Source organism: Mobula hypostoma, chromosome 27 (genome assembly GCF_963921235.1).
Source record: "Mobula hypostoma chromosome 27, sMobHyp1.1, whole genome shotgun sequence".
In the NCBI taxonomy this organism is placed as follows: Eukaryota; Metazoa; Chordata; class Chondrichthyes; order Myliobatiformes; family Myliobatidae; genus Mobula; species Mobula hypostoma.
In genome coordinates, this window is record NC_086123.1 from 18,645,512 (window position 1) to 18,657,500 (window position 11,989).

Sequence of the window (11,989 nt, forward strand, 5' to 3'; positions counted from 1 at the left end):
CAAAGTGTTCAGTTATTACTGGAACTGCTTTTTTTTTTCTTTTTTTTTTTAAGTACATAGTGATTTTCCTCTCAGTTGTGTTGCTGAGACTCTCGGTATCCCAAGTTAAATACAGTAAGTTTTATTCATGATAGATGCTGGATCTAAATCAGCTATTTTGTGTTTTGCTGTTACAATCCACAGAAAATACTTCATACTGCTACTACCAAACCATTTCTTAATTATCATTTAAACTAAACAGCAATAATGACTTTAAGGGAATGGCTTTTGAAATCAAATTATGCTTTCAGTATTCATCACATGTTGACATCTTTCAGATACTGAATTTGCTATTAAGCCCATTTACAGAGCTCTCTGTGGAAAAAGCTCAGAACAGACTTAGGACAGGCAAACTGCCTTGGTATAAAGGCATTTAAGATACCAAGCCCGATTCACTAGTTGGAAAGGAAACTGAAAAATTTGCAATTCAACGGAAGCATAGATTACTCTTTCATACCAGGCAATGAAGATATTTCTAAGTAATTTATACAGACATAAAGCTTTAGGACATTCACAGCTTCAGTACAAGCGCAAGTTTGTACTTATTTTTGCATCAACAGGCAGCCCCAGCCTGCATTACTATACTTCTTAGGAAGCCTGCCAAAAATTTGAAAACTTTATAATTGCATTGTTAACAATTATCTATTAACTGGTCTTCACAGGTGCAACTAGAAGCTGTTGTGATGGTCTTCTTCAACTCTCCGGAATATTTTGGATTAAAGTAAGCAAATAAGCTAATATTACTCACCAAATTGAAGCTGCAGTACCACTGACTGACAAATCTGGTCCATAATTAATACTGACTGGTCCACAACCACCACACAGCCATCAGAGTTGCTATAGGCATAGAGTTTAGGACTGACTGACACCTAAGTAACAAGTGAATATTATATTTTATATAACTATTAAACTTGTCAGTTAAAAACTAAATAGATGATATTGAAAGTGGAGTATCATATCTGATGTAGAAATAAATTTGATTTCTCTTAATCAACCATTTGCAAATCTATAGAGAATGAAAAATAAATTATCGATATGCATATTTTTAAAACCCAACTTGAAAGTTTGATTCATTCAGTCATGTTGAAACTGGATAGCTCTCCTATAAGCAATGGCCCTGGCTTAAAATAAATTACTGTATTCACTTGATTTTTGCATGACATATCAATTACCAGATTTTGAGTATTAAAATATTTACTTTTTGCAGTGTGAATATAAAACATGCAGCAAACCAAAGGACCATTGACCAATCAACACATTGTCACGGAGTTGTACAGGTTTCTGACTACAATGTTTAATAAATGGAGATCCAACAGTGATGTACATTACTAAAGTGGTTTTGTGTCTTGAAAGTGACTTCAGATGTTATTTTAATGGCCAAATCATATTAATTATTTGAAGTACAACAATGGCTTACAAGCTATTTAAAATTACACCAAAAAACCTATTTTTAAATTGTTTTTGAGGTGTATTTACACTTAGCAATATAATGCCGATTAGGCCCTTCAAGCCACACAACCCCGATTAACCCTAACCTAATCACGGGACAATTTACAACGAGCAATTAACCTACCGAGTACATATTTGGACTGTGGGAGGAAATTGAAGCACCCAGGGAAACCCCACGTATTCCATACAAAGAAGTACAGAGACTCCTCTCTGAACATTGTCTGAATTGAACTCTGGTCTTAGGAACATCCCAAGCTGTAATAACACTGAGCTAAACACTACGCGACCTGTCTTACTTCCTGGTGCCCCCCTGTACATATTTTACAGAAACTTACCGACACTGAAGAGGATATTTTAGCGATAGTATCAACTTGATAAAGAGCTGTACCACTCTCTTTTCTGGCCTCAAAATTTAGCCGACCACTACCCGTGTCGTCATTTGTGAGAAGTTCAATGTCATTCCACATCTTGAACAACTGCTATAATAAAAAATGCACTGGTATTAACAATCAATCAATATTTTTTATTTATATAACACCAAGGCCTTTTCAGAAGGCCTTTGACAAGGTGCCGCACTTGAGGCTGCTTAGCAAGATAAGAGCCCATGGAATTACAGGGGAGTTACTAGTGTGGGTGGAGCATTGGCTGGTTGGCAGAAAACAGAGAGTGGGAATAAAGGTATCCTATTCTGGCTGGCTGCCAATTACCAGTGGAGTTCCACAGGGGTCAGTGTTGGGACCGTTACTTTTTACTATACACGTCAATAATTTGGACTATAGGATTAATGGGTTTGTGGTTAAATTTGCTGACAATACAAAGACAGGTGGAGGAGCGGGTAGTGTTGAAGAAACAGAGAGCCTGAAAAGAGACTTAGATAGTTTAGGAGAATGGGCAAAGAAGTGGCAAATGAAATACAATGTTGGAAAGTGTATGGCCATGCACTTTGGTGGAAGAAATAAATGGGCAGACTATTATTTAGATGGGGAGAGAATTCAAAATGCAGACATGCAAAGGGACTTGGGAACCCTTGTGTAAGATACCCTAAAGGTTAACCTCCAGGTTGAGTTGGTTGTGTAGAAGGTGAATGTAATGTTGGCATTCATTTCTAGAGGTACAGTATAGAATACAAGAGCTGGGATGTGATGGTGAGGCTCTATAAGGCACTCGTGAGACCACACTTAAGAGTATTATTTGCAGTTTTGGGCTCCTTATTTTAGAAAGGATATACTGACATTGGAGAGGGTTCAGAGAAGATTTACAAGAATGATTCTGGGAATGAAAGGGTTACTGTATGAGGAACGTCAGTCAGCTCTTGGGCTGTATTCTCTGGAGTTCAGGAGAATGAGGAGGGAATCTCATAGAAACATTCCTAATGTTAAAAGACCCGAACAGATTAGATATGGCAAAGTTATTTCCCATGGTAGGGAATTCTAGGACAAGAGGGCATGACTTCAGGATTGAAGGACGACTGAGATGCGGAGAAATTATTTTAGTCAGAGGGTGGTAAATCTGTGGAATTTGTTGCCACAAGCTGCTGTGGAGGCCAAGTGATTAGGTGTATTTAAGACAGATAGATATGTTCTTGATTAGCCAGGCTATCAACAGGTATGGGGTGAAAGCAGAGGAGAGGGGATGAATGAATGAAGTGGATCAGCTCATGACTGAATGGTGGAGCAGACTCAATGAGCCGAATGGCCTACGTCTGCTCCTAAATCTTATGGTCACTTTTAACATAGTGAATCACAAAATGCTTCAAACGAACATTATTAAACAAAAAGGTTTGATGTCATAACTAAAAGGCTGTCAAAAAGATTAATTTTAAACATAAAAATACATGGTAGGGAAGGTTATTGAGATGATTTCAGAATGCAGGATTTCAGCAGCTAAATATATACTAAGGGAAATCAGGAGGCTAAAAAGGGAAAGGAGAATGCAAATATAAGTGTTATTGAGCTGAAGATTTCAGAAATATGCAACAGTGGAGCCCTAGGGAAATCTGCAAAACAAGATGAGAATCTGAAATTATTATGCTATCCAACTAGAAACCCATACTCGGCGGAGCGGTCTCCCAATCCACGTCGGGTCTCACCGATATACCATGAGCACTGAATACAGGAGATGACCCCAACAGACTGACTGGTGAAGTGTCGCCTCACCTGGTAGGACTGTTTGGGGCCCTGAATGGTAGGGAGGGAGGGAGGTGTAGCACTTGTTCCGCTTGCAAGGATAAGTGCCAGGAGGGAGATCGGTGGGGATGGACGAATGGACAAGGGAGTCGCGTAGGGAGCGATCCCTGCAGAAAGTGTGTGTGTGTGTGTGTGTGTGTGAAGGTGGCGGAAGTTTCGGAGGGTTATGCGCTGGACGCGGACGCTGGTGGAGTGGTAGGTGAGGACAGGAGGAACCCTATCCCTGGTAGGGTTGCGGGAGGATGAATGAGGGCAGATGTGCGCGAAATGGAAGAGGTGCGGTTGAGGGCAGAGTTGATAGTGGAGGAAGGGAAGCCCCTTTCTTAGAAAAAGGAGGGCATCTTCTTCGTTCTGGAATGAAAAGCCTCATCCTGAGAGCAGATGCGGCGGAGACAGAGGAATTGAGAGAAGGAGATGGCATTTTTTTTTACAAGTAACAGGGTAGGAAGAGGTATAGTCCAGGTAGCTGTGAGAGTCCGTAGGTTTATAATAGACATCAGTCTATAATAATCAGTTTTTAACAGGCCCAAAACGGCGGCTGCTCTTGGAAGCTGAAATAACGCAAAAAATAACAAACATAGCGATTGAAAGGACACCTACCGTCAACAAGGCAGACGCTGAGTTTTTTTTAAAAAAGATACCTAGAACGTCATCCAAAACGATTGGAAAACAGATTTTAAAAAACCTCTTGTCAGAAATTAATCTCTCCTCACAAATTTTATTTCAAATTGGCGGGATGGAGCAAACTCCCATCACGTCTCGCGCTTGGAAGCGGACGTGATGTAAGCCCCGCCCACCGGTCCGTGTGGTCACGTGATCTGCCCTATTGGAACGTGGCAAAGCGTCTCACCTAGGTGCCTTCAGTAATATCAGCATAATAAGCCGCTGGAGGTGTGAAGTATTGCTTTACGTCTGCAACATAGTTACTAATGCCTCTCCAATGCATAATTAATAAAAATAATAATAATACAGAAAGGACGGCGAAATATCTTGTGATATTAGATGACAGGATTATACTAAAGAAATAAAATATCTTTTGTAAGCAACTCTCTCAACTTGCTGATGCCCGGGAAGAGCAATTCATAATATCAAGCATTTCAAGTTTGTTACGTTAATGGTATTTTACTCTCAATGTTTCGATTTAATTTAATGATTAATTATAACTAAAGACATGAGTTGAGAGAAACATGTTTTTAAAGTCTACGTTGGAATAGTATTTGCATTTCAGGGGCACACACAAAATGCTGGGGGAACTCAGCAGGTCAGGTAGCATCTATGGAAAAAGTGTAAACAGTAAACGTTTTAGGCCGAGACTGGTCTTTTCTGCGGATGCTACCTGACCTGCTGAGTTCCTCCAGCATTTTGTGTGCGTTGCTTGGATTTCCACCAGCTGCAGATTTTCTCGTTTGTATTTCAATTTTGCAATTCCATATGGTGAACTATATACCAAAACTAACTAACATTGTTTTGCATTCGTGATCGTGAGCTTTTATCGTTTTCTTTAAATGTAATTATGTAGAAAAACTTTATTTGGAATGAGATAAAACAAAATCTTTAATGATTTTACTTTCTAGCTTTCAGAATTTGAAGCCACCAAGAAAAAAAATGATAATTCAGAAGCCCTTTTGACTGTAGTATATTTACTAATGGCTAGTGTTTGTCAAAGTTAAAATAAAGACAAAAATGCTGGAAATGTTCAGCAGTTCAAGCCACAACTGTGTGTGTTAACATTTCAGGTTGAAGATCCTTCATCAGAGTTGTGAAGGAGAGGAAAAGAATTTGTTCAGCTTAAGTAAAGGGTGAATGTAGGGTTGGGGAATGTCTGTGACCTAGGGATAAGCCGTTGAGCATGTCTTGCTGCTATTCATCTACAGTGCTGTAGTGGTTAGCTCTGGAGTTCAGAGTTCAATTCTGCCGCTATCTGTAAGTACTTTGTATGTTCTCCCTGTGACTGCGTGGGTTTCCTCCTAGTGCTCTAGTTTCCCTCCACAGTCCAAAGACGTACTGGTTAGTGGCTTAATTGGCCATTGTAAATTGTCCTGTGATTAGGCTCGGGTGAAATCAGGAGTTGCTGGGCACCATAGGTCGAAGGGCCAGAAGGGCCTGTTCTGTGCCGTAGCTTAATAAAAAAAATAGAAAATTCATTTTCTTGCAGTCATTCACATCATAATTAAGAAATACAATAGAATCAGTGAGTAACCACACACAAAGACTAACAACAATCAATGTGCAAATACGAATAAATAGTACTGAGAACACCTATTGTTGAGTCCATAGGTTGTGGGACCAGTTCACTCATCAACTTTACATGCAGTTTCCTTTAGCTGATATCTCAGTAGTTTGTAATGACTCCAAAACACAGAACAGGCTTAGATTATGCTGATCAGTGGGAGAACCTTAAATCACCGGTATATGCCAGACCGTTTATTCCCACCCATAGATGCTACCTGACACGCTACTTGTATTGCACGGTATTTAGCAATCTCTTCTTAAATTTCTACACCCTTCTCCAAATATTTAACCGACCAACACAAGAGTGTTGGAAACACTCAGCGAGTCCGGCAGCACCAATGGTCCAAGGGCTTCCTCATCAGGACCGGGGAAAGTAGTTCACGGTTCACTGGCCAGTTTTGTTTGGGTCAACCGCGAAGTGCCCTGAGGAAATGTAAGGGGGGGAGTGTGGAATTTTAGGGAAGGAAAGGAAGATTCACCGTCAGACGGTATCCGTCGGCGGTATGTCTCATCGGGTGGGCGTCTGCGGATGGGATCGACGCGATAGGCCGGCAGTGGGCCGGTGCGCGCGCACGGAAACGCCGCGCGGGGCGGGTCACGTTCGCCTCAGAGCGCATTGTCGGCCAGGCGCTGTCGAGTGGAGCTGGTTGGCGGCGGGGAGACGGTTCCTTCTCTCAGAAGCGCTTGAGAGGATGGCAGTACGTACTCATCTAAGTCGCGATTGTGTGTGTGTGTTTTTTTTGCTTTTCAGGTTTTGCTTGGCGGTTCCGATCAATCGGATGGCCTCAAAAGGCTGCAGTTGGTATTGAAGCGGTGAAAGTAGCTCCAGAGAAAATGGCGGCAGGCGCCATGTTGGAAATACTTTGTTTTCTGGAACATTCCCTCAAACCTGATTATTATGAGCCTGCTTAGTTCGAATATGATAGTTATGCAGTTTTGTAAATGTTAGCAGATTGATTATGCCTTTCGTTGTTTTGGTTGGTGGGGATTAATTTGGTGTACGAGGATGGTCTATTGAGCTTTGTGAGTGGCCGCATTGGGTATTCCGCCAGATGATGGTTGCAGCCAGAAAACTCGCTTTCGTTTTTCGACAATCCTAGACCTATTTAATGAGTATAAATAAATATTTGTCCCTGCCAAATAACAGAGCTGCACAGTTTGCGTGTGAGGGTTTACGTGAACACTATTTTATGTGAAGAATTAGCGATTTGAGTTTAAAGCTTTACGGCCTGAAACAACGTTCGAATATGCAATCCATTTATTTTAATGACTCTGTAATCGCACTTGTGAAAGGAAACGTCTGGAAGAACAATGGTATAAAGGACTATCAAATTTGGGTTCGATTAACAAAGCCAGTCCAGAATCGCTTGTTTCGATATAATTTTTTAAAATCCTCGCTAATGGGAAGGGTTGAAGATCGCTTACATTTAAGATAATTGGTAAAGGAATCAAAAGTGACATGAAGGAAAACAATGGTTGGTGTTTGTGGTTAGCGTGCGAGTTGTCTTGCCTTACAAAGTGGAAGCTGATTTATTAGTGTCTTTCGATAAGCAATCAGATCAGTATTTTAAAGAGACAATATGGAGGGCTACAAGGAAAGCGTGCGGTTCCCTTGACACAAAATTGAAGGGCTGAGTAACTATCTTCTATGCTGTTGTGTTCTTTAAACGCAATTTTCTGCCAAGATTGATGTTCCCGAAGCCCCGTCAAAATACAGAAATTGTCTCTTTAAAAAAAATAGAGTTTCAAGTGGATGTTGTGAATGTTGAATGACAAGAAAGTGTTGAAGTAACTAATGAGTTAAGAAAAAAACATACTCTACATCCAGTTGATTCTACTGGTATTGTGACAAGTTAACATAGGAATTCACTGGGACTTTTAGTTATTGTTGCTTTCTTCTCTTGGTGGTTTGTGAGTTCATTGCCTCATTCCAAGACTTGTATACCAGAAAAACTATTAATATTTTGTAGGATAAGTATCCTGTTGACTGAAAGTTAAGTTGAACCTCTATCTGTCTCTTGAGTGAACATGGATATTCCAAGGCACACTTTTTTCGAGCTAAGAGGATTTTCTGAGTTCCTTATCAATATTTTTTGTAATAATTAGGCTTGGTGAAGCCAGGTGGGAGGGAAATGTAAAGGGCTGGAGATGAAGGAATCTGATAAGAGAGGAGAGTGGACTGTAGGAGAAAAGGAAGGAGGAGGGGCACTGGAGAAGGTGATAGGTAGAGAAGGGTCAAGATGTCAGAGTGGGAACACTACTTGCTGCACCTTATTAGTACACTGAGAACCACTTCAATTAGAGCTACTTCCTCTTTCTCCTGAGGTGAAGGATTTCCTTTTGTGAATCTTCAAAATCTTCATAACCCTGTGAATGAGTTGTTAATTCTGTGTGAGACTAATTGTGGTAAATCCTTTGAACCATAGGGGAAATCAGACAAATTACTAAAATCACTATGATCTTATTGAATGGCAGGACAACCTTGAAAGTGGTCAGCTGGTTTTTTTAAAGTGAAAATACTTGCTTGCTATTGAATGTTTAATGTGAATCTGTACGCATCTTTAAGAGGAAAAAGTAAACAAGGGCATTCAGCCCATTCCATCTGCTTCGCCTTTCAGATTGATTATAGCTGATGTTCAGATTGATTATAGCTGATGTTCAGCTTCACTTTCCTGTGCTAACTCAACATTCATTGATTCCCTTAATCAACAATATTTATCTAGAATTTGCTCAGCAATTGAGCCTCCACAATGCTTCTGATAGATGCTCCTGATGGGAAATTCCAGATATTTGAAATCTTTTGGGTGAAGAAATTTCTGTTCCTGTCAGTTCTGAATAGCTCTTTATTTTGCACCTTGCATTCCAATGACCTACTCATTCTCTTCTGTTTAGTCCATTAAAAATTTTGAGGTAATTGACATTCTTGACTTGAGAAGAATTAGAAATGTAAGTCTGGTCTGCATAATCTTTCTTTGTATGGCCAGCCTCCATCCTGAAAATCGATCCAATTAACCTTCATTCCACTTGTATATACAGTGAATTCCAGTTAATTGGGCGAGCCACTTATTTGGGACACGATGCTGCTTAATCGGGACGGGAGACTGTTGCCAAACATCTAACTGGCGCCAGTCATGTGCATTAGGTAGCTGATAGGCACTGCACTGTTCTTAAAGCAAACAGTTTTAAATAGTGTCTGTTGTATCTGCTTGTAGCAATTTGTCCATTTGGGCCGATGGACATCAATTCAAAAAAGTAGTAATTTTTGATGATTTTGACGTTTCAGTCTCTACGTATTCTGGTGGTAACAACATTTTTTTTAAAAAGTAAGACTTATCAAACTTTCACAAATCTAACCTTGACTTGACCCATATCTATTAGCATTTTCCAAGTACCCTGCTTCCACCATCTTGGTATGATTTTAAAATATCCCGTCCTATTTGTTGTTTCCGTCTTATTTATGTCAGGGTCATGGTTTGTAGTTCTGTTTTCTCTCTTCCTTCTTAAATAGAACATAGAATAGTACAGCACATTGCAGGCCCTGCGGCCCACAATGTTGTGCCAACCCTCAACCCCTGCCTCCCATATAACCCCCCACCTTAAATTCCTCCATTTACCTGTCTAGTAGTCTCTTAAACTTCACTAGTGTACCTGCCTCCACCACTGACTCAGGCAATGCATTCCACGCACCAACCACTCTCTGAGTAAAAAAGCTTCCTCTAATATCCCCCTTGAACTTCGCACCCCTTACCTTAAAGCTATGTCCCCTTCTATTGAGCAGTGGTGCCCTGGGGAAGAGGCGCTGACTATCCACTCTATCTGTTCCTCTTAATATCTTGTATACCTCTATCATGTCTCCTCTCATCCTCCTTCTCTCCAAAGAGTAAAGCTCCAGCTCCCTTAATCTCTGATCATAATCCATACTCTAAACCAGGTAAATCTCCTGTGTACCCTTTCGAATGCTTCCACATCCTTCCTATAGTGAGGCGACCAGAACTGGACACAGTACTCCAAGTGTGGCCTAACCAGAATTTTATAGAGCTGCATCATTGCATTGCGTCTCTTAAACTCTATCTCTCTAGTTATGAAAGCTAACACCCTATAAGCTTTCTTAACTACCCTATCCACCTGTGAGGCAACTTTCAGTGATCTGTGGACATGTACCCCCCAGATCCCTCTGCTCCTCCACACTACCAGGTATCCTGCCTTTTACTTTGTACTCTGCCTTGGAGTTTGTCGTTCCAAAGTTCCTCACACTTCTCGGGGTTGAACTGCATCTGCTACTTCTCAGCCCACTTCTGCATCCTATCAATGTCTCTCTGCAATCTTCGACAATCCTCTACACTATCTACAACACCACCAACCTTTGTGACGTCTGCAAACTTGCCAACCCACCCTTCTACCCCCACATCCAGGTCGTTAATAAAAATCATGAGAAGTAGAGGTCCCAGAACAGATCCTTGTGGGACACCGCTAGTCATAACCCTCCAATCTGAATGTACTCCCTTGACCACGACCCTCTGCCTTCTGCAGGCAAGCCAATTCTGAATCCACGTGGCCAAACCTCCCTGGATCCCATGCCTTCTGACCTTCTGAATAAGCCTACTGTGTGGAACCTTGTCAGACGCCTTATTAAAATCGATGTAGATCGCATCCACTGCACTACACTCATCTATATGCCTGGTCACCTCCTCAACTCTATCAGGCTTGTTAGACACAATCTGCCCTTCACAAAGCCATGCTGACTGTCCCTGATCATTCCATGATTCTCTAAATGCCCATGGATCTTATCTCTACGAATCTTCCAATAGCTTTCCCACCACAGATGCAAGGCTCGCTGGTCTATAATTACCTGGACTATCCCTACTAGCTTTTTTGAACAAGGGGACAACATTCGCCTCCCTCCAATCCTCCGGTACCATTCCCGTGGACAACGAGGACATAAAGATCCTAGCCAGAGGCTCAGCAATCTTTTCCCTCGCTTCGTGGAGCAGGCTGGGGAATATTCCGTCAGGCCCCGGGGACTTATCTGTCCTAATGTATTTTAACAACTCCAACACCTCCTCTCCCTTTATATCTACATGCTCCAGAACATCAACCTCACTCACATTGTCCTCACCGTCATCAAGTTCCTTCTCATTGGTGAATGCCTTGCTCACTTCCGCAGCCTCCAGTCACATCTTCCCAACTTTATCTGTAATTGGTCCTACCTTCACTCCTGTCATCCTTTTGTTCTTCACATAATTGAAGAATGCCTTGGGGTTTTCCTTTACCCTACTCACTAAGGCCTTCTCATGTCCCCTTCTAAAGCTCCTTTCTTGCTACCCTATATTCCTCAATAGACCCATCTGATCCTTGCTTCCTAAACCTCATGTATGCTGCCTTCTTTCACCTGACTAGATTTTCCACCTCACTTGTCACCCGTGGTTCCTTCGCCCTACCATTCTTTATCTTCCTCACCGGGACAAATTTATCCCTAACATCCTGTAAGAGATTCCTAAACATCGACCACATGTCCATAGTACATTTCCCTGTAAAAACATCATCCCAATTCACACCCACAAGTTCTAGCCTTATGGCCTCATAATTTGCCCTTCCCCAAATAAAAATTTTCCTGTCCTTTCTGATACTATCCTTTCCCATGATAATGCTGAAGGCCAGGGAGCAGTGGTCACTGTCCCCCAGATGCTCACCCACTGAGAGATCTGTGACCTGACCTGGTTCATTACCTAATACTAGATCTGGTATGGCATTCCCCCTAGTCGGCCTGTCAACATACTGTGACAGGAATCCGTCCTGGACACACTTAACAAACTCTGCCCCATCTAAACCCTTGGAACTAATCAGGTGCCAATGAATATTAGGGAAGTTAAAGTCGCCCATGATAACAACCCTGTTATTTTTGCACCTTTCCAACATCTGCCTCCCAATCTGCTCTTCTGTATCTGCTGCTACCAGGGGGCCTATAGAATACTCCCAATAGAGCAGTATTAAAGGTTCAAATGTTCATTTTATTTTCAAAGTATGCATGTATAATATAACTCTGATATTTGGCTACTCTAGTTAGACATTAAATTCAGAAAGAC

At 41.4% G+C, this 11,989-nt stretch overlaps 2 protein-coding genes across 4 annotated transcripts in view; one reads left to right on the top strand and one right to left on the bottom strand.

The window, feature by feature from the left end:
- Window positions 1–4,415, bottom strand: part of kntc1 (kinetochore associated 1) — a 129,233-nt gene extending 124,818 nt beyond the window's left edge. Inside the window, exons 1-3 of one of the 2 annotated variants that reach the window (XM_063034215.1) lie at window positions 4,275–4,415; window positions 1,824–1,964; window positions 788–908 (exon numbers count right to left, since the gene is read on the bottom strand). In XM_063034215.1, coding sequence (XP_062890285.1) covers window positions 788–908; window positions 1,824–1,955 — 253 coding nt within the window. In that variant the 5' untranslated portion in view covers window positions 1,956–1,964; window positions 4,275–4,415. Of the gene's footprint in view, window positions 1–787; window positions 909–1,823; window positions 1,968–4,274 lie in introns of both variants that reach the window. The other variant, XM_063034214.1, reaches the window with a different exon arrangement.
- Window positions 4,416–6,500: 2,085 nt separating this feature from the next.
- The window catches only part of rsrc2 (arginine/serine-rich coiled-coil 2), a 40,208-nt gene continuing 34,719 nt past the window's right edge, over window positions 6,501–11,989 (top strand). For both annotated transcript variants that reach the window (XM_063034142.1, XM_063034141.1), the window contains exon 1: window positions 6,501–6,604. In XM_063034142.1, the coding sequence (XP_062890212.1) occupies window positions 6,599–6,604 (6 nt within the window). In that variant the 5' untranslated portion in view covers window positions 6,501–6,598. The remainder of the gene's footprint in view (window positions 6,605–11,989) is intronic.